The sequence below is a fragment of the Narcine bancroftii genome, chromosome 3 (assembly GCF_036971445.1).
Source record: "Narcine bancroftii isolate sNarBan1 chromosome 3, sNarBan1.hap1, whole genome shotgun sequence".
NCBI lineage: Eukaryota > Metazoa > Chordata > Chondrichthyes > Torpediniformes > Narcinidae > Narcine > Narcine bancroftii.
Window position 1 is genome coordinate 325,649,810 of NC_091471.1, and position 22,318 is coordinate 325,672,127.

Genomic DNA, 22,318 nt, shown 5'->3' on the forward strand with positions numbered 1-22,318 from the left:
AGGGGGGGAGGAGAGGGGGAAAGAACAGAGGACCCCACCGTGCCATTTGGCTTTGTAGACGGTGCCGAAGGATCCAGATCCGATCCTCTTCTGGATGTTGATCTCACTGTTGGGGATCTCCCAGTAGATGCTGGAGTCTCGGTGAGCCCTCACCCTCTGTAACACAGAGACGATCACGGGATGACCCCGTCCCTCATCCCCTCAACCCGCTCACCCCCACCTCTCCTCACCTACCCAACCCCATCCCCGCTCACCCCTACAACCTCTCACCCACCACCCAACCCCAACCTCGCTCACATCCAGAATCCCACCTCCTCACACCCACCCACCCCCATTCAACCTCCTCCCCACTGAGCTCACCCCCACTCCCTGATGGCCACAGTCCTCAACCCCACAGACCCCAGGAGATGTGGGATGAAGGAGGAAAGGGGGGCGAAATTTGAAATGGTGGAGGGAGAAAAGGGGATAAGGGGCCAAGGGAGTGAAGCAGGGTGATTGAGGGAGGCAGAATGAAGGAGGGATGTGAGGAAGGGGCAACAGGGTGGGGGAGGGAAGGAAAGGGGAGTGTGAGAAAGGTGGAGGGAGAGAGAAAGGGGTGGAGGGAGAGAGGGTGGAGGGGAGGGGAGGGGAGGGTAGGGGAGGGGAGGTGAGGGAGGGTTAGTTAATTCCCCCCCTGCCCTGGAGGTTTATATCCCCTCCCAAGGCCTTACCTGGAGAGGATGGAACTCCCGGGACCCTGGCCCCCTGGCTGGGGGGCTCCTGTCCTCCTGTGTGAGAGTCTTCCTCTCCCGGACCCCCGGCTGAGGATGTACATCCAGGGAGGCTGGACTGAGCGAGTGGGGCCCTGTGGGGGAGTGGAGTGGGGTGGGGGGGGGGAGAAGGGGTCAGTCCCTGGCCAGTGTGAGACCCTCCCCTCATCCCATATCCTCCCCTCCATCTCCCAGGCCTTTCTCCCTCCCCAGACCCTGGCCCCCTCCCCCAGTCCCAGACTCTCCATCTTTTTCCAAACCCTCCCCTCACTCTCCCAGGAAACCATCCATCATTCCCCTCCCTGAAATCCTCTCTCCCCAATCTTTCTCTCCCCCTCTCTATCCCCCTCCCCCTCTTCTCCCTCTCACTCTCTTTTCCCCCTTCCTCTTTCTTCCCCCTCTGTCTCCTCCACTCTCTCTCTCTCTCGTCACCCCCTTCTCTCTCTCTCTTCCTCTTCACTCTCTCACTCTTCCCCCTTCAAATCCATTCCCTTCCACTTCCCGGAAACCTCTCCCCCCAATCTTCCTCTCCCCTCCCATTTGCCAAAGCCTAGCGACTTTCACCTCCTGACGTAAATCCAGCTCCTCCAAACCTAGCCCCTCCCCCCGAAACCCACACCTGCTCCCACTCATCCCCCTCTGCTCCTCTCCCTGCTCCCTTCCTCCTTCCAAATCCCCAAGCAAACCCCTCCCTCCGCATTCCAGAGGTCAAATTCTGGTGCGGGGGGTGAGATAAACTGGTGGGGGATAAGATGGGAAGAGGAGGGGTGACTGAGTGGGATGGAGAGGGAGAGAAAGAGAGGGGAGGGAGGAGACCTAGAGAGAGAGTGAGACAAGAAGTTAGGGGGACGAAGGTGAAAATGGAGGCAAAGGAGAGAGGGGAGGGGAGGGAGAGAGGGAGAGGCTGATGGCGGAGGGAAGGAGGGTGAGGCTGGTGGGGGGAGTGAAAGGAGGAGAGGCTGGTGGGAGGGGAGGAGGGAGAGGTTGATGGGAGAGAAGGGGAGGGAGAGGCTGGTGGGAGGGGAAGGGAGGGAGTTGCCAGTGGGAGAGGGGGGGGGGGAGGCTGGTGGGAGGGGAAGGCTGCTGAGGGGGGGGGAGGGAGAGAGGAGGAGAATAGAGAGGGAGAAGGAAGGAGAGGGAGAAGGAAGGAGAGATAGACTCACCAGAGCCAGCCTGAGATTTCAAGGCATCCTGCAGAAATTAAGATGAAATCTGTCAGAATGGCTCTCTGCCACCTTGCACCTACACCCCATAACCCACTATTCCTCTCCCCTAACCCCCCAAATACCAGCTGATTCTCCCCCTCCCCTACCTGTCCTGAACCCTGCATGCTCATCCCATCACCTCCCAGAGGCACTCTTCTCATCGAAGGTTGGTCACGACGCAGAGAGGGGCAGAGAGTAGCATTGTTTCATGAGGGCGGGGTTCATTCAGAAGGTTGATTACAGCACCGTTTCACTGGGGTAGGTGTTATTCAGGAGTTTGACAACAGCACCATTTCACTGATGTGGGGATCATTCAGGAGCCTGATAACAGCACCGTTTCACGGGATGGGGAGTATTGATGAGTCTGATAACAGCATATTTTCACTTTGGGTGGGGAATATTCAGGAGCCCGACAACAGCATTATTTAACTGGGCGTGGGGATTATTCAAGACCCTGACAACCGCATTGTTTCTCTGGAGTGCCAGTATGTAGGTGGTGGGGGATGGAAGAGGTAAGTTCTTCACTCAGAGAGCAGTGGGTGTAGGAATGCACAGCCAGCATCAGAGGTGGAGGGAAGGGCAACAGGATTGTTTAAGAGACGACGAGATATGTACGTTGGACGGACAGAAATGGAGGCTAATACCATCTATGAGTTTGCCAATGACACGACAATTATTGATAGAATCACGAACGACAATGAGGAAGTGTACAGGAGGGAGGTAGATCAGTTCATTGAATGGTGTAACAACAAACTCGCGCTCAGCTCAGCAAAATCAAGGAGCATATTATGGACTTCAGGAGAAAGTCAGGGGAACACGACCCAATGCACAACATCTCTGAGGATCTGTCCTGGAGCCTCAACGTTGATGCAATCACAAAGAAAACTCGCCAGGAGTTATACTTTGTGAGGTGTCTGAAGAGATTTAGTCCGTCACCGAAAACTCCCATAAACTTCTACAGGTGTACCATGGAGAGCATTCTGGCTGGCTGGTATGGATGTACCAACTCTCAGGACAAGAACAAACTCCAGAAGGTTGTTAACGGTCTGCAACATCACAGACACCAGACTTCATTCCATCAAGGACAGACATGAGGCAGTGTCTTCAAAAAGCAGGCTCTATCCTCAAAGACCACACCCCCCCCCCCCCCCCCCCAACACCACCCCAGGCCATGCCTTCTTCACTCTGCTACCATCGGGAAAGGTACAGGAGCCTGAAGACAAGCACTCAGTGGCACAAGGGCGGCTTCTTCCCCGCTGCCCTCAGATTCCTTGTAGCAGGATCAAAATTGAGTTCTCCGGTTTCCTTTAAACCCCATCTCTCTCTCTTTTCCCTTTTCCCTCTTCTCAAGAGCCAATTAACACCTTTTGGCTGTAGTGTGGACTCCACCCCTCCCATTCTTTCCCCTTTCTTTCAAGATTCAATCCAATATAATAAAAGCAGTGTCCTATTACACAAAATCACCTTGTGCCTGCTGTAAGACACAGATTTTTCATGAAGTGCCTCTCACAGTGGGCCCTTTCAGGTGGACCCTCCACCTTGAGGGCAGCAGCAGGAGGGAATTTTGACTTGCAGACTCCTCCTCCAGCCCCATGCCTTCATGGCCCCCGCCGACCGCCCATCCCCAGTGGGGTAGGGACTGTCAGGCAGCAGGGCGGGGAGGCGGCTGTCAGGCAGCGGGAAGGAAGGCTCTCAGACAGTGGGGAATTGGGTCACCGGCTGATAGGTTCATCAGCCAGTCCCCCAGGCAGCCGCTTACAGTGGCTGCACATTCAGGTGCCTCGGCAGATCCCAGCACTCTGCCGATTATCCCTCCCTGAGGAGGATTGGCATCGGCATCTTGGAGGTGCTTCTAAAGGGGGAGATTATGTGGCGTTACACTGGAGTGTTCAGGCCACTTGAAAGGGGCCTAGTCAGTGAAAGTGAAGCAAAAGAGGGTTCCCCCGGAATCACCGAGTGTCTGTGAATTCGCCTCCAGTGCTCCCACAACTACATGGAGCCCAGTCCAAACCACTGGCAGCCAGAGCTCCAGATCCGGCAACCCTTGACCTTCAGTGCCCTTGGCACCCTTTCAGCTAGTTTTGAGCCGGTCTCCAGCAGCCTACAGCCCGTTGTGAGCCCCTTGATCACAGTCGCCCACAGCCTGTGTGGGTTCTTTGCCTCAAATCACCGCTGCATGTGCGGTTCCTTCAGTCGCAGACCCCCTCACTGCTCCACCGCCATATTCACCATCCCGTGGGTCATCTCTGCTTCTTCTCAGATGTGGGGGGGGGGGGTGTTCTCCCCATTTTTGGTGCCCTGTGCCAGTCCTCTGCTGCCCCAGAGTCTGCAACACTGCTAATCAAAAGTGCAACCTTCTTGGGCCCAGACCCCGTGGTCGCAGGATTTTAAATAAAACATCGACAGCTCCTTAAATGGGCATTTAAAGCTGACGGCAGTCGAACTGGGCGGTTGGACCCCACAGGAATGCTCTGTCTCCACAGATCCGGCAGCATCGTCTTTATCCTTTTTTTTGTTTCTACCTTGAGGAAGGGCTCAGGCCCAAAACGTCAGTAATATATCTTTACCTGTCATAGACATTGTGAGGCTGGCTGAGTTCCTCCATCATTTCTGCAATGTTTTCACTCACCCACCCTGCCCGGCCTTCTCTCCATAACTGATCAGTCTCTGCCCGAAATACATTTATTGAGAGGGACGGTGGAAATGGTGACCTCAGCTGAGCTGAGAGATCAGGATGATCAGACCTCGATAACATTCACCCATCACCAATCCCCCCCCCACCCCCCACCCCCCACTCAGCCTCCAGGGGAGAAAGGTCCTAGAAACCAGAGTCCTTACCCTATAGTCCCATTCCACTCCCGGACCTCACTCACCTCGATGGCTCCGGGGTTAACAGGGGTTACCGTGCCTGACATGTGGACGTTTGGGGTGGACGTCGATCGCTCGCGTTGTAGCTGTCCATCGGAGAGGGGGGGTGGGAAGGCGAAGGTAGGAGGTGCCAGCCTGCTGTGAGGGGAGGGCGAGAGAGTGAGAGAGAGAGAGAGGGGGAGGATGAACATTCAGGCCATGTAGTGGGATAGAGAGAATAGGGGAGAGAGGGGGAAAGGGAAGGAGAGAGCTGGAGGATTGGGGAGAGAAGGGGGGAGAGAGGGGGAGAGAAGGGGGGAGGGTGAGGGAGAGATAGAGGCAAAGGAGGAGAGAGGGGGTGAGAAAGGGAACGAGAGTGAGAGGAAGGTGAGAATGGAGAGGGTTGATAGAGAGGGGAGGGAGAGTAGAGGGCAGGAGGGAAGAGGGGGAGAGAGGTATGAGTGGAGAGGGAGGAGTGAGTGGGGAGAGAGGGGTTAGAGATGTGGGAGACAATAGAAAGAGAGGGGATGGGTGGTGAGAGGGTGAGAGGGAGGAGGAGAGAGAGGTGGGGAGAGAGAAAACACACAAATGCTGAAAAAACTCAGCAGGTTAAACAGTGCCTTTATATAGCAAAGGTAAAGATACAGAACCAACGTTTCAGGGGCCTTTCATCAAACTGTGGGGGAACATCAGAGGTGAGGGAGAGAGGTGTGGGGAGAGGCAGGGGATAGAGATGGAGAGTGAGGGGAGGGAGAGATGAGGAATGGGATGAACAGAGGGGCACTCACCTGGGCTGTGGTGTGTGGACATCGGGAGGAATTGGTGAAAAAGACGGCTCATCATACAGTCCTGGAGAGGTAGGGCTATATCCAAAGGTACGATTCCAGTGATAAATATTGGGGAAATGTTGTAGCAAGACAGGACCAAACCCCCCACCATCCTCCAACACCCCTCATCCCCACTTGTACCCATCCTCCAACATCCCCCACACCCATCCTCCAACAACCCCCACCACCATCTGTACCCATCCTCCAACACCACCCAGCCCTGCCTGCACCCATCCTCCAACTCCCCATGACTCCCATCTGCACCCATCCTCCAACAACCCACCATGCCAGCCTGCACCCATCCTCCAACACCCAGCCCCGCCTGCACCCATCCTCAGCCTGCACACATCCTCAAACGCCAACCCCACCCCACCTGCACCCATTCTTCAAACCCCCATCCCCACCTTAACCCATCCTCAAATATCACCACCCTGCCTGCACCCATCCTCCAACCCCTCACACTGATTGCACCCACCCTCAAGCTTCCCCACCCCCAGCTGCACCATACCTCCAACACCCCCACCCCTGCCTTTACCCATTCTCTAACACCCATCACCCCTGTCTGCACCCGTCCTCAAACAACCCCTCCCTACCTGCACCCATCCTCCAAATCCCACCTCCCCTGCCTGCACTCATTCTCAATTACACCCTACCGCCTGCACCCATCCTCCAACACCCCAGCTCCGCCTGTATCCATTCTCCAACACCACCACCCAAGCCTGCTCCCATCCTCCCACACCCCTACCCCGCCTGCACCCATTCTCCAACTCCCCTAACCCCCACCTGCACCCATCCTCCAACTCCCTCCAACCCCCGCCTGCACCCATCCTCCAACTCCCTCCAACCCCCGCCTGCACCCATCCTCCAACTCCCCCTAAACCCCGCCTGCACCCATCCTCCCACACCCCTACCCCGCTTGCACCCATCCTCCAACTCCCCTAACCCCCACCTGCACCCATCCTCCAACCCCTGCCTGCGCCCATCCTCCAACCCCTGCCTGCGCCCATCCTCCAACTCCCTCCAACCCCCGTCTGCACCCATCCTCAAATTCCCCCTAACCCCCGCCTGCACCCATCCTCCCACACCCCTACCCCTGCCTGCACCCATCCTCCAGCTCCCTCCAACCCCCGTCTGCACCCATCCTCAAATTCCCCCTAACCCCCGCCTGCACCCATCCTCCCACACCCCTACCCCTGCCTGCACCCATCCTCCAGCTCCCTCCAACCCCCGTCTGCACCCATCCTCAAATTCCCCCTAACCCCTGCCTGCACCCATCCTCCAACTCCCAACCTGACCTGCACCCATCCTCCAACTCCCCCCACCCCTGCCTGCACCCATCTTGCATTTCCCCCAACCCCCACCTGCACCCATCCTTCAACTCCTCCCAACCCCCACCTGCACCCATCCTCCAACTCCCCCTAAACCCGCCTGCACCCATCCTCCAACACCCTCACCTGCATCCATCCTCCAACTTCCCCTCAACCCCCGCCTGCACCCATCCTCTAACGCACCCATCCTCTAACACCCCCACCCCCCACCTGCATCCATCCTCCAACTCCCCCCCTAACCCCTGCCTGCACCTATCCTGCAACATCCTGATCCTCAACTCAAGGGCACTTCTCTCTTGAGCCTTATCCAATGCCCATCCTCCTCCAATCTCTCACCCCCCCCCCCACCATCACCGCCTCTCTCTCCATCTCTCTACCCCCTCTCTTCCTCCTTCTCCTTTACCCCCTCTCTCTTTCTCCCCCATTCTCTCTCCCCCATTTCCCTCCTCCCATGCTCCCTGGACACTCACTATTTGCCCAGGTCCAGACACACGGTGGGAACCTTGCTGCTGCAGTGCTCGTGAAACTTGTGGCCACAGGTTTGGCAGCGGAAGCCCTGGAACAGGAACTTCAGGCAAAAGTCGCAGAAGGCCAGGTTGAAGAAGGTCTTGCGCACCTGTCCGGAGGGAGAGCACTGTCAGTGAGTGAGTTCTGTTATAGGATGGAGGAGAAAGAGAGAGTGGGAGGGAGAGAGAAAGAGAGAGAGAGTGGGAGAGGGGTTGAGTATCAGTGAGGGAGAGAGTGAAAGGGGAAGAGGGTGGGAGGAGAGAGTGAGGGTGAAGGTAGAAAGAGAGAGAGGAAGAGATGGGTGAGGGTGATTGAGGGTGGGAAAGGGAGAAGACAAGACAGTGGGAGAGGGAGGGAGGGAGAGATAGAGGGTGGGAGGGGGACGAGAGTGAGAGAGAGAGTGGGAGGGAGAGGGGAGGATAGAGCGAGGGGTGAAGGGGAGAAAGAGGATCAAAGAGGGAGAGAGAAAATACGGAGTGAGGGTGGAGAGGTTTGGAGGGGAGAAGTGGAGACAGGGAGAGGGAGAGAGGGAAGGACAGACAGGTGAGGGTAGGAGAGGGTGGGAGGGGGAGACAGGGTTGGAGAGGGAGAGAAAATGGGGAGAAATGGGGAAGAGGGGAAAAAGCAAGAGGAAACCAGAGAGAAATGAGGGGGAAGAAGGAAGGGTGGGGTAAGGGGAAAGGTGGGAAGAGAAGAACTTACAAAGTTGTGCATGGACAGTGGCACCTCATCCAACACCTCCACCATCAGCTCCTCACCCACTAAGGGAGCGATGTCTGTGTACCAATGGGTCAGCTTCTTGTGTCTGGCAATGGGGGGGGGGGAAGGGAGGAATGGTCAGTAACACATACACCACAGGCCCTGCTGTACACTGCACCCCCTCAATACTACTGACCCAATGCACCATCCCACTGTAAGCCCTACACACCGTCACTCAGTACAACACACACACCTTCCCTCTGTACAACACACTCCCCAGATATTGTCCATCCGTACGACACACACTCACCACACATCGTCCCTCTGTATGACACACAAAGACATCATGCACTAGCACTCACTCGATACACATTTCCTGCACACCGTCCCTCTGTACAACACTCCCCACACACCATTCCTCTGTACGATACACACTCCCCACACAACATCAGTCTGTACGACACACACTCCCTATACCCCGTTCCTCTATACGATACACACTGCCTACACTCTGTCCCTCTGTACAACACACACCCCACACATGCTCCCTCTGTACGATACACACTCCACACACACCATCCCTCTGTACAACACACACACACACCACACACCGTCCCTCTCTACGACAAACATTCCTCACACACTGTCCTTCTGTAGTACACCCACATCATCCCTCTGTACGACAGACTCTCCACACACCATCCCTCTGACGACACACACTCTCCACACACCATCCCTCTGTACAACATACAAACCACACACCGTCCACCTGAATGACACACACTTCCAACATACCATCCATCTGTACAACACACACTCCCCACACACCCTCCCTCTGTATAACACACTCCCAACACACCATCCCTCTGTACGATACACACTGCCCACACACTGTCCCTCAGTACAACACACATCCCTCTGTATGACACACATCCCACGTACCATCCCTCTGTATGACACACACCCCCCCAAACACCGTCCCTCTGTTCATCACACACTCCCCACATACTGTCCCTTTGTAAAACACACTACCACACACCCTCCCTCTATACAATACACAGACCATCCCTCTGGACGACACACATTCCTCACACATTGTCCCTCTGTATGACACACACACACCCCACACACAGTCCTTCACAACGACACACACACTGTCCCTCAGTACAACACACATCAACCCTCTGTATGATACACTCCCTACATACCATCCTTCTGTATGACACACACTCCCCAAACACCGTCCCTCTGTTCGTCACAACTCCCCACATACCGTCCCTCTGTAAAACACACTACCCACACACCCTCCCTCTGTACAACATACAGACTATCCCCCTGGACGACACATAGTCCTCACACACCGTCCTTCTGTATGACACACACACCCACACACAGTCCCTCTGTACGACACACACCCCACGTAGTCCCTCTGTAAGATGCACATTCCCCACACATCGTCCATCTGTATGACACACACTTCTCACACACCGTCCCTCTGTACCTCACACACACACTGTCCCTCTGTAGAACACACTCCCCCACACACTTACCCACTATATGCACATTCCGCACAGATAATCCTTCTGTATGACATAAACCACGTCCCTCTGTATGACACACACACACACACCCTACTTCAGTCTCCAATAACCCTTGCAGCCACTTCTTGCTGACAAATACATCTCTCCAAAATCTCCCACTGAGACATGCCTGCTCCTCACCCGTCAATGAACCTGTAGACTGCACAGCACTTCTGTGACAGGCCCCGCACCTTCAGCGCTTTGTCCAGGCTGTCGTACACCGTCATCCCTGGCCGCACATGGACCTGTGGACGTCACAGTGCAGGTCAGGTCCCTGCACACCACAATCAGTCTTCCCCTCACTTCCTCATCCCTCTCACCCCTTTCCTCCCTTCCCTCATCCCCTGCTCCTCCCCTCCTTCCACCCCTTGCCCCTTCCCTCCCTCTCCTTTCCACCCTCCCCTCTTTCCACCCCATGCCCCTTCCCTCCCTCCCATTTCCACCCTCTCCTCCTCCTTCGACCTCACTCCTCACCCCACCACCACCCCATCCCTTCCCACCTTCCCCTCCTCCTAGTCCCCTCCTCTTCCTCGCTCGCCCTGACCACTCCCTCTATCCCTCATCCCCTGCTCCTCCCCTCCCTCCACCGCATTCCTCCTTTCCTTCCTCCCTTCCTTTCGCTGCTGCTTACTCCCCTTCCCACCTCCCACTCCCTCCCTTCCTTCACACCTTCCACATTTCCCACATGCACCGCCCCCACCACTCTTTGATCACCACCTTCCCCCTCGTCTCCTCCCTCCATTTTTCTCCCTCTACTCATTCCCCCACTTCCCTTTCACATCATCCCATCCCCCTGCTGCCCCATTGACTCCTCCATCTCTGTCTATCACAACCCCGTCTTTCTCTCTCCCACCCTCCTTCCGTCTCTCTCACTCCCTCTCCCTGCACTCCCCCTCCCAAATCCCTTCCTCCAAGCTCCCCCTCCCTGCGCTCCCCCTTTCCCTCCTGCTCCCCCCTCTCCCTCCTGCTCCCCCCTCTCCCTCCTGCTCCCCCCTCTTCCCCACTCCCCTTCACCCCCACTCCCTTACCCCCAATCTCTCTCTCTGCACCGCACTTCGTCTCTCCCCACTCCCTCCTCCCCTCGCAATCCCTCTCTCCCTGCGCTCCCTCTTCCCCTGCACTCCCTCTCCCCTCGCACTCCCTCTCCCCTCGCACTCCCTCCTCCCCTTGCACTCCCTCCTCCCCTTGCACTCCCTATCTCCCCGCACTTTCTCCTCCCCCGCACTTCCTCCTCCCCGCACTCCCTTTCCCCCACACTCCCTCTCTGTGGTGAATGTCTGCCAAGCTGCCTGTCTCCCCTCTGGCAAGCCTTGCTGTACTAACATTGGCTGTGCATTATCTCTACTGTTAAGGACACTCCCCTTGGATATAACTGTATATGCATCTATTGTCTTTCATTATTGTACCATGAGTTTCTGCTAATAAAAGCCTTGATTATTGTTTGACCGCATCGTCTTTATCTACTTCATCAACTGGCACTTCAATTTTATTAGCAGAAATGGATGCAGCCCTCAAGCCAGAGCGGCTGATAATCGACCCGTCTGCCCCGAGGGCCAGAGAAATTTTCAACCACTGAATTGCTTGTTTCAATTACTACATGGCTCAAAACAATGTGGTTGATGAGGCGATATCGTGGGGCATCCTGAACTCTCTGCTGAGTGAGGTCCCTTTCACCGTAACGCAAGGAGCTACCACTCTGGCTATAGCCCAGGAACGTCTGACTGATTACTATGCGGCGCCACGGAATGTGGTGCTTGCTCAACACCAGTTGCTGGCTAGACGCCAGAAACCCAGGGAAAGTGATGCTGCCTATGCATTGGCCCTCGACTCGCAGGCAAACGAATGTGATGTCAGGGCAGTCAATGTGCAACAACACTGCAATTCCTTAAAGCTGGATGCTTTAGTCAACAGAATTGACTCCAGTTACATCTGACAGAGGCTGCTGGAGACGGAACCTTTAACCTACGACCGGGCAGTTACTCTAGCCAAAACACTGAGAAGTGCCATGCGGTCCAATGAAATGCTAGAAACCGAAAAGGAAACATCCAGGAGTGCTGGAACCCCGAAGGAAAGAAAAAGACGAACTCCTGAAAAATGCTACTTCTGTGGTAAGAGCTGGCACCCCAGACAGAAGTGCCCAGCTCGATTTGCTACCTGCAGCTATTGTGGGAAACTTGGCCACTTCGCTCAAGCATTTAAAGCGAAAAGTACTCCCACTGACAAGAAGAAGAAAAGCACCAAGAAGATGCGTCCTGGAGCTCCAGGAATGGAAGACAACTGTGAAAAGGGGGAAATCTTCAGACGAGCAGGCTGCATTGACTTCAAGTGACGGCGAGGTGAGATCCCCTGCAATAGCTCAATTGACTCCAAAGCTTGGGGGATGTTATGGACTGAAACGGTCGACTATGAAGGGGGAGGTGAATGGTGAGACTCTTGATTATCTAATAGACTCGGGGAGTGCTGACAGCTACATCCACGAGAAAGTTGCCAGAGCCTTAAATTTGCGGAGATATCCAGCGAACCGAAAGATAGCGATGGCTTGTAGTGAACTTATAAAAACTGTACAGGACAAGTGTAAAGTTACTTTAAATTTGCAGGGACATTGCCTGGCTGATGTGTGGCTCTTTATTATGCCGGAGCTCTGCACCCCTGTGGTACTGGGGTTAAATATTCAATCTCAGATGAATAGTGTAGTGTTAAATTTTGGTGGGCCACTACCCACACTTACCACAGTTATTGCGGTCTGTCCACATTAAAGATCCAAGCTCTCTCCCTTTTCAGTGATTGATCCCCGAGTATCGACCGATTGCCACTAAGAGCCGTTCTTACAGCAAAGAGATTGTGAGTTTATCAAAGCTGAGACCCAGAGATTGCTTAAAGAGGGAGTAATTGAACCCAGTAAGAGTCCGTGGTGAGCCCAGGTGGTAGTTGTGAAAAATCACAGTAAGAAATGACTGGCTATTGACGACAGCCAGACAATCAACCGTTACACTAACCTGGATGCCTACCCCCTGCCACATATCAATGAAATGATTAATCAGATAGCACAATACAAAGTGTACTGTACTATCGACCTCAAAGCAGCTTATCACCAAATCCCCATTAAAAAAGAGGAACGACCCTATACAGCCTTTGAGGCTGATTGGGGGGGGGTTATACCAGTTTAAAAGGATAACTTTTGGAGTCACTAATGGTGTGTCAGTGTTTCAGAGGGAAATTGTTAGGACATATGAGTTACAGGGTATGTTTCCTATCTGGATATTGTCACTATCTGTGGGAAAACACAGGCTGAGCACGATAACAACGTAAAGAAATTTTTAGCAACAGCTAAAGAACTCAACCTTACATTTAACGAGAGCAAATGTGTGTTCAACGCGACAGAACTACCCATTCTGGGCTACATTGTCCGCAAGGGCGAAATCCTCCCCAACCCAGAAAGAATGCCCCCCCTTAAGAAGTTACCATCCCCAGACTCAGCAAAAGCCCTTAAAAGGTGTATGGGATTCTTTTTCTACTACTGCAAATAGGTTCGGGACTACGCTACGAAGGCACACGCTCTGTTTGACACTAAATCTTTTCCTCTCTCTCCAACGGCCTTGAAGGCTTTCAAGAGAATTAAAGCTGATATTGCCAAATCTGCACTCTTGTCCATTGACGAGGATGTCCCATTCCAAGTGGAAACTGATGCCTCAATTTGTGCCTTGCCAGGAACTCTTAATCAAAAGAGCAGACCTGTGGCATTCTTCTCCCGCACAGACCTGAACTTAAACATCCTGCCATTGAAAAAGAAGCCCAGGCTATTATTGAAGCTGTTCGCTACTGGAGACACTTTCTAGCCAGCAGAAAACTTACTCTTGTCACTGATCAGAAATCTGTAGCCTACATGTTCAGTGCTGAACACAAAAGTAAAATCAAGAACGATAAGATGGCACATTGGTGAATAAAACTCTCAACTTATAATTATGAGATCCAGTACAGATCGGGCAGGTTAAATGATCCCTCTGACGCATTGTCACGATCTGCTGCTGGTGCTCAGATGGAGGGGCTAAAAGAGATCCATAGCAGACTGTGCCACCCAGGAGTCTTCCACTACATAAGGGCTAACAACCTTCCTTACTCTCTGGAAGAAGTCAGGAGACTGACTAAAAGCTGTCCCGTTTGGGCAGAATGCAAACCGCAATACTTCAAAGCTCCGGAGAGCACTCTCTTCAAGGCAACCCGACCTTTTTAGAGGATTAGCTTAGATTTTAAAGGGCCGTTACCTTTCAACAACAAAAATGTATATTTCCTTACTGTAATTGACGAATATTCCAGGTTTCCCTTTGCGATACCCTGCCCTGACATCCTGTCAGCGTCCTGTCATTAAGTCACTTGACAGAATTTTCAGCATTTTTGGTTTTCCCAATTACATTCATACCGACAGAGGCTCAGCATTCATGGAGCACTGAACTGCAGCGAGCCCTGCTACGAAAAGGGATTGCCACAGCCGTACCATGAGCTACAACCCACAGGGCAATGGGCAGCTGAAAGGGCTAATGCTACAGTCTGAAAAACTGTTAATCTTGCTTTAAAAACACATTGTTACCCTGTAACCCGGTGGCAGGAGGTGCTGCCTGAGGCACTACATTCTATTCAGTCTTTATTGTGCACTGCAACAAATCAAACACCTCATAAACGTATGTTATTGCCTTTCGTAGGAAATCTCACAATTCACCTCCCCCTTCATAGTCGACCGTTCCAGTCGTAATATCCTCCAAGCTTTGGAGTCAATTGAGCTATCGCAGGGGATCTCACCTCGCCATCACTTGAAATCGATTCAGCCTGCTCATCTGAAGACTCTCCTCCACACTCCCTCCTCCCCCGCACTCCTCTCTCCCCGCACTCCTCCTCCCCTGCATTCCCCTGCCCTCCTGCTTCCCTCGCACTCCCTCTCCCCTCCCCACTACCTTTCCCTGCACTCCCCTCTTCCCCACACTCCCTCCTTCCATGCACTCCCTCTCCCCCCACTCCCTCTCCCCTGTACTACCTCCTCCCCCACTCCCTCTCCTTGCACTCCCTCGCCCCCCCACTCCCCCAACCACACACTCCCTCTCTTCCCCCACTCCCTCCTCCCCTTCCACTCCCTCCTCCCCCACATTCCCCTCCCCTCCCCCACATTCCCTCCTCCCCACATTTCCCTCCCTCCCCTCATTCCCCTTCCTCCCCTCTTGCACTTACCCCGTACACTCCCACTTCCATCTCTCCTCTCACAATCTCTCCTCTCTCCATTCTCTCATTCCCTCTCCCCATTCCCTTTCACCCTCTCCCTACTCTCTCCCCCTTTCTCTCACTCGCTCTCACACCCACCCCCTTCCTTCCCCTGTTTCTCACTCCTCTCTCTTACTCCTCCCCCACTCTCTCTTTCCCCTTTCTCTCCCTCTCATCCCCATTTTCTCTCTCTCCCTCTCACCCCCCCCATTTTTCTCTCTCCCCTTCCCTCCTCTCTTTTTCTCACCTTCATTCTCTCTCTATCTTCCTCTCCCCTCATATCCTTCTTCCCCTCTCTCACACATAGTGGAGGAAGCGGGAATCGAACCTACGTCTCCATGGCCTCGAGGCAGTGCCTCTACAGCACTTGGCCAGGAATCCACACAGCGCTCTGGCCGCTGAGTCCCACCGCTCCTGCTGACTGAAGCTCCCTCAACCATGGCTCCCCGCTACCCCATCCCAACTCACCACGGTACGCTGCTTGTTGGGCAGGTAGACACGGACGGTGGAGGTGGCCCGGGACCCGTCCCCTGGGCTCGCCCCCTCTGCCAATGAGACGTAGCCGTTGCCGAACGACGGGGAGGAGGCGGAGGCTCGCTTCATCAGTCCGGCCCGGGGGGTGGGGTGTAAACCTCGATGGGATGGAACCTGCAGGGTGGAACAGTTCGGGGTGAGTCACTTAGGCCCATCTTGTGACTGCTAGCACCTCCCCCCCATCCCCCCGGGATCAGCCTGGGGTCCATAATAGGGCAACTTAGGCCATTCAGTCCATATTCTCAGTGCTAGCCCATCTCCAACATGAACTGTGCCTGGGGGTCCAAGACTGAGGTGTGGAGGCCATACCGCCCACCCTATTTCTGCTAGCCCCATTTTCCCACATCAGGATGAGAGCCTGGGTTTCCATGGGTTTAGAGTGACGTGAGCACATGGGACCAGTGTGGTTGGGACAGATCGACAGATGGGACAGCTTCAGAGGGGACGTGGGTAGGTGGGACCAGTGTGGGTGGGACGGATCCACAGATGGGATGGGTAGGTGGGACCAGTGTGGGTGGGATGGATCCATGGATGGATTAGATTTAGAGGGACATGGGGCAGGTGGGGACCAGTGTGGGTGGAACTGATCCACAGATGGGATGAGGTTTAGAGGGACCAGTGTGGGTGGGGGACATCTTTGTTTGCTGTTAAACTCTGTGCCTCTAATATCAGTATTCACCTCCCCACCGCCCCCCCATCAAACCCACATCACTGGTGCTGCTGGGATCTCCGTGTCCACGAAGCCGAACACCAACCTCCCCACCCCCACCCCCCGCATTCACCTGGTCAGGAGACTCGCCAATTTTTAACAGCTGGCAAGGAAACAACGCGAAGCTCCCTCTCCACACTACCCCATACCTTCCCCCAACACCCTTTATCCCTCCCCCACTGCAGAGGACTCACCTGGGCAGTCCAGGGGTTCCGGATATGGGAAGGGGGTCTTCACCAGAAAGCGGGGTGTCAGGATGTCAAGTTGCGGTTCCTGCTGGGTTCAAGGAGAGAGGGGAACCACTTCAGCCTCGATTCGATGTCACATGCCCTGACTTCGGAGGTATCGTCCGTGGTGAATAGTGCAGTGGGGGGAGTGGAAAAGAGAGTCAGGCCCAGGGGGCCAGAGGGGGACTGTGCTCCTTCTGGGGTGATGAAATTAAGGTATAACATTTATACACCTCACTCACACTCTCTCTCTCTCTCTCTCTCTCTCCCTCCCTCTGCCACTGTCTCTAACTCACACTCCTCTCTCCCCCAGTGCCATGCTCACACTCTCTCTCTCACACACACCCTCTCTTACACTCACTCTCTCATACACTCCCTCTCACACTCCCTCTCGCTTGGCAGAACATTTGCTCAGCAGCTGTGAGAGGAACGAAAGGCAGACAGGACTGGTGAAATCAGGGGAAGGATATGGCCAGTGCACAAGGTGAGAACCTTGGCAATCGACTCAAGGTGACATTCCTCCAAGAACAGGTAAGAACAGAACTCAACACTGACACAGCCACCTGCAATCTGACCCCACCACCAGACACATCATCCTCTCCCTTCTCTCTGCAGGGACCACTCCCTCGTCCACTCTGCCCTCTCCACCAATTGCCCCCCGCCATGACCGCAGGAAATGCTCCACTTGCGCCCACTGTCTCCTCCCTCGCACCCATTCGGGGCCCCAGACTGTCCTTCCAAATGAAGCAAGACTTCACTTGGCTATGCTGACTATCCCTGAGTAGACTGGACTTCTCCAAATGCTCACAGGTTCCTATCCTTGAATCCTCTCCAAAGGTTTGCACACCACTGATTCCCAGGATTCTCCCTGTTAAGAGGAAAGATGAGAATTGATTTTGGCTCTGTGAATGGAGACAAGGAAGAGAAAGAGGGAGAGAGAGAGAGCTGGGAGAAAGGCAACGGGGAGGAAGGGGAGGGGATTTAACAGAAACTGTGGGGAAGTCGAGCGTTAATGCCATCCAGTTGGAGGGTGCCAAGGTGGAAGATGAGGTGCTGTTCCTCCCTATTTGAGTTGTGAACTCAGCCTGCGACATCACGGGCACCAGACTTCACTCCATCAAGGACATCTACAAGAGGCGGCATCTCAAGAAAGCAGCCTCCATCCTCAAAGACCCCCACCCCTCCAGGCCGTGCCCTCTTCACTCTGCTACCATCGGGGAAGAGGTCCAGGAGCCTGAAGATGAGCACTCAGTGACACAAGGACTGCTTCTTCCCCTCCGCCATCAGACACAGAACGGAGAATGAACCTCAGACATGGCCTCACTTCCTTTTACATTGCACTACCTTTTACATTGTGAATTTACAGAACTGTTAATTTCAGCAAAGCTGCCCCAAACTAGTTTCACGTCAGGTTCATGACACAAATTCTGATTCTGAAGCACACGGATGCAAGACAAATTGCGGGTTCTAGGTGTGAGGGAGGGAAGGTGAGAGATTGTGGAGCAGGTTTAAATAGGTTGGCCCAACATTGTGAGCTGAAAAGCCTGGACTATGCTGGAATATTCTTTGTTCCTATGTCAACATGATAAATCAGGAATGTGCAATATAAACAAACAGAGCTGTCGCCACCAGTTTAAACAGAAAGGCTGCAGACGCTAGGGTTTAATTGCAATTCACAAATAGTGCTGGAGAAACTCAGCAGGTCAAGCACCACCCACTGGAAGCAGAGGATCAAGTTTCGGGCTTTTGAGTCCTTCATATGAGCAAACAGGCAGTGACTCAAGAAAGCAGCCTCTCTCCTCAAAGACCCTCCCACTCCCCCCCCCCCCCCCCCCCCCCACCCCAGGCAGGCCCTCCACTCTGCTACCATCGGGGGAAGAGTCCAGGAGCCTGAAGACGAGCTTTCATTGGCACAAGGATAGCTTCCCCCCCTCCGCCATCAGATTCCTGAAGGATCAATGAACCACAGACTTTTGACTTTTCCTGCATAATAAATATTTCTATTTATTGTTGTCAGGTGGTTATGTGAATGTTCGCTCTGTATGCTACCGCAGAACAATGAATTTTGGGACATTCATGACAATAAATTCTGTGGAGGGAGAGGAGGAAGGGACAGGGGAGGAAAGGAGGGAGGAAGGGGCAGGGGAAGGAGGAGAGAGGGAGAGGCAGGGGAGGAAATGAGGAAGGGACAGGAGGAGGAGGGTGGAAGGGGGAGGAGGAGGGAGAAGAAGGGGAGAAGGACAGGAGGAAGGGGCAGGGGAGGAGAAGGGGCAGGTGGAGGGAGGATAGGAGGGAGGAGGAGGGAAGGAAGAAGTAGGGGAGGAGAGGAGGAAGGGGCAGGGGAGAGGAGGAAGGGGCAGGGGGGAGAGGAGGAAGGGACAGGGGAGGAGGAGGGAGGAAGGGGGAGGAGGAGAGGAGGAAAGGGGAGGGGAGGAGGAGAGGAGGAAGGAAGGGGCAGGGGGAGGAGGAGAGGAGGGAGGGAGAGGAGTGAGGGGAGGAGAGGAGGGAGGAAGGGCCTGCTGTGGACACAGTATCGATGTGTGGATGGGATGAGTGGACTTTGCTACCAACTTCCACCCTGACGCCAAATTCACTTGGTCTATCTCTTGCAACACTCTCTTTTCCCTTGATCTCTCTGTCTCCATCTCAGATATCTTCAACAAACCAATAACACACCTACCTTTTTCATTCTCTCAATTCTTCTGTCTTACCTGCACCCAGGTTGAGGACTTCCATGCCAGATCATCAGAGATGTCCTCCTTCTTCAAACTACATGGCTTTGCCTCTACCAGCATCAACTCGGCCCTCACTCGCAGATCCTCCATAACCTGTACATCTGCCCTGGCCCCCTCCACCTCCAGGGACAGGATTCTTCTTGGCCCCTCCAACCTCCTCCACCATTTCTGCCATATACTACATGCTCCCACCACTGGACACATATTCCCCTCTCCGCCTTTTGCAGGGACCGCTCCCTCTGTGACTCCCTTGTCCACTCCTCCCCCACCCCCACCCATGACTGCAGGAGTTGCTCATCTTGCACCCACTGCCCCTCCCTCAACACCCCAAACAGCCCTTCCAAAGTGAAGCAGCATTTCCCTTGTGAGTCTGCAGTAGCCTCTTCTACACTGGAGGGACTGGGCGATTGCTTTGTCCGCTGCAGTAACATGGTCTCCCATTTCAGTTCCCCGACCCATTCCTTTGCTGACTTGGCTGTCCAGTGGTCTCATGCACGGCCACTGGCATCTCTAGCGGGGTGCGGACCTCACTGGGTATCATCATTAGAGGTGGTGACACCAAAATAACTGTTTATAAAGTTTTCTGCAGTGCTTCAGCAGAAATTTATTATTTTTTATAAAAACATCCCTGGCATTTGTTATAACAAGATCATTTTTCATCAGCCCATCTGACATGAACCAATTCTCCGACAGGGCTAAATCTCGATGCTCATTTACTTTTATAACCTTCTAATGTGCTCCAGTCAGAGTCGCCATAACTCCCCACCCTCCCATCTAGCACCACCGCAATCCCCTCCACCATACATCAGCACCTCCGCAACCCCCTCCACCCCCATCCAGCACCACTGCGACCCCTTCCCCCCATCCATACCATCACAACCCTGCTCTCCCCCACCCAGCACCACCATAACCCCCCATCCAGCACCGCCACAATCCCCCCACATCAGCACCACAGCAACCTCCTCTCCCCGTCCAGCAGCACTGCAACCCCCCTCCCCATTCAGCACCACCGCAACCCCCTCCACCTCATCCTGCACCACTGCAACCCCCTCCCCATCCAGCACCAGTGCAAACCCCTCCTCGTCCAGCACTGCCACAACCCTCTCCCCATCCATGCAAACCCCTCCAACTCTGTCCACCACAACCCCCATCCAGCACCACCGCAACCCCCTCCCTGTCCAGTACCACCACAACTCCCATTCAGCACCTCCACAACCCCCTCCCCATCCAGCACCGCCACAACCCCTTCCCCCAGTCCATTACCACAACTCCTTACCCTGTCCAGCACCACCACAACCCTCACCCCATCCAGCACCGCCTCAACACCCTTCCCCCAGTCCATTACCACCACAACCCCCTTTCCCCAGTCCAGTTCCAACACAACCCCTCCCCCAACATACAAAGAACACACACCTCTTTCTTTGCCGCTCCGTCCACACTTTCGTCTCAACTTTTTAAAAGGCCAAAGCCAGCATGGCGGCCAACAAGGCCAGCCCTCCTAAGAGGTTGGCCACCCCTGCAACAGGCGCTAGTTTCCATAGATGCACCCCTGGGGGAGTTACCCCTCTGGGAAGCACCAACCCTAGCGATGCCTCTGTGCACACCCAGATTGAGACCAACCACAAATTGGGAGGAACAGCATCTCATCTTCCACCTGGGCGTCCTCCAACCGGATGGCACTAACATAATCTTCTCTGGCTTTTGTTTAAAGCCCCCTTAACAGCCCCTCCCCCCACCCCAGTCACCTTCCCCCAGCTCTGTCTCTCCCTTCCCTGTCTCCCTTCTCACATCTTTGTGTTGGCCTGGATTCCTGCCCCAGCCAGCACTGCCTGAATTCTGAGATTTCCTGCATCTGGCTCATTCTACGTATCCCCTGAGGAAGGGCTCAGGCCTGAAACGTTGGCAATATATCTTTGCTTTTTTATGGGTGCTGAAAGACTTGCTGAGTTCCCCCAATGTTTCAATGTGTTTTTACTTTCGGTCCATGAGCCCGTGCCATCCAAATACGCCAATTAACTGACAAACCCCGGTACATTTTGAACAGTGGGAGAACGTACAAACTCCTTACAGACAGCGCTAGATTCGAACCCAGGTCCTGACTGCTGGCGCTGCAATGGCGTTGCACGAAATGTGCCGCCCACAACGAGGGAGTTCTGGAGAAAGCAGTCCCTGCGGAAAGCAGAGAGAGAAATGTGCCCAAAGTGGTGTGGGTCATCCACATCTCCTCTGGAGCCCTCCACCCCAATTCCCGACAAGGATTCCCCTCCACCTCACCCACCACCCCTACGGCCTCTGCGTCCAAACATCACCCTCCGTAGGTTCCAGGTCTGACAACCAGATCCAAACCCATTTCCAGGGTAGTTCCCCCGCACCGGATATACTTGTGCAATGGTGTGTTAGTTCACCCAGCCCTGGGGTACATGTTACAGGATGGTTATGCCCCCAGCCCTGGGGTACTTGTGCAACAGAGTGTTAGTTCCCCCAGTCACAGGGTACATGTTATGGGGTATTTAGTCCCATTGACCCCAGGAGTGTGTTTCCCTAGTCTCAGGGTACCTGTGACTGGGGGTATTTGTTCCCCAGGCTGGGGTATGTAGTCCATAAGGTATTTCTTCCCCTGGCTCCAAGGGTATGTGGTCCGCAGGGTATTTGTTCCCCAACCTCAGAAGTATATTATCTGCGGGGATATTTGTTCCCCAAGCCTCAGGGGTATGTGGTCCGCGGGGTATTTGTTCCCCAACCCCAGGGGTATGTTATCCGCGGGGATATTGGTTCCCTGCCTCAGTGGTATGTGGTCCGTGGATTATTTGATCCCCCGTCCCCAGGGGTAGGTGGTCCGCGGGGTATCTGTTCCCCCGGTCCCAGGGGTATGTTGTCCGCAGGGTCTATGTTCCGCCGATCCCGGGGTATTTGGTCCGCGGTCGGAACGCACTGACCCGGCTCCTCCCTGTACGCCGGCTCTTTCCTAGGCGACCCCAGCCGCCTACACACCTCCGCAGCCCGGCCCAACCCGCCCCGCCGCTTCCCGTAGCTCACCTACGCCGCCGCCGCCACCGCCATCTTGTTTTTCCCTCGCCCGCCGAGCAGCGCCCACCCTCCACTCCCGCTTCCAGCCAATGGTAGC

The 22,318-nt window shown here is 54.6% G+C and overlaps 1 protein-coding gene across 7 annotated transcripts in view; it reads right to left on the minus strand.

Moving 5' to 3' along the window:
• The window catches only part of LOC138759111 (serine/threonine-protein kinase A-Raf-like), a 65,702-nt gene extending 43,384 nt beyond the window's left edge, over window positions 1-22,318 (minus strand). The window contains exons 1-11 of one of the 7 annotated variants that reach the window (XM_069929043.1): window positions 22,231-22,318; window positions 16,427-16,508; window positions 15,458-15,637; window positions 9,884-9,987; window positions 8,166-8,268; window positions 7,427-7,572; window positions 5,590-5,664; window positions 4,828-4,960; window positions 1,913-1,940; window positions 711-844; window positions 39-156 (exon numbers count right to left, since the gene is read on the minus strand). In XM_069929043.1, the coding sequence (XP_069785144.1) occupies window positions 39-156; window positions 711-844; window positions 1,913-1,940; window positions 4,828-4,960; window positions 5,590-5,664; window positions 7,427-7,572; window positions 8,166-8,268; window positions 9,884-9,987; window positions 15,458-15,592 (976 nt within the window). In that variant the 5' untranslated portion in view covers window positions 15,593-15,637; window positions 16,427-16,508; window positions 22,231-22,318. Of the gene's footprint in view, window positions 1-38; window positions 157-710; window positions 845-1,912; window positions 1,941-4,827; window positions 4,961-5,589; window positions 5,665-7,426; window positions 7,573-8,165; window positions 8,269-9,883; window positions 10,017-14,035; window positions 14,134-15,457; window positions 15,638-16,426; window positions 16,509-21,750; window positions 21,924-22,230 lie in introns of those variants that run through there. The other 6 variants (XM_069929046.1, XM_069929042.1, XM_069929045.1 and 3 more) reach the window with 6 other exon arrangements.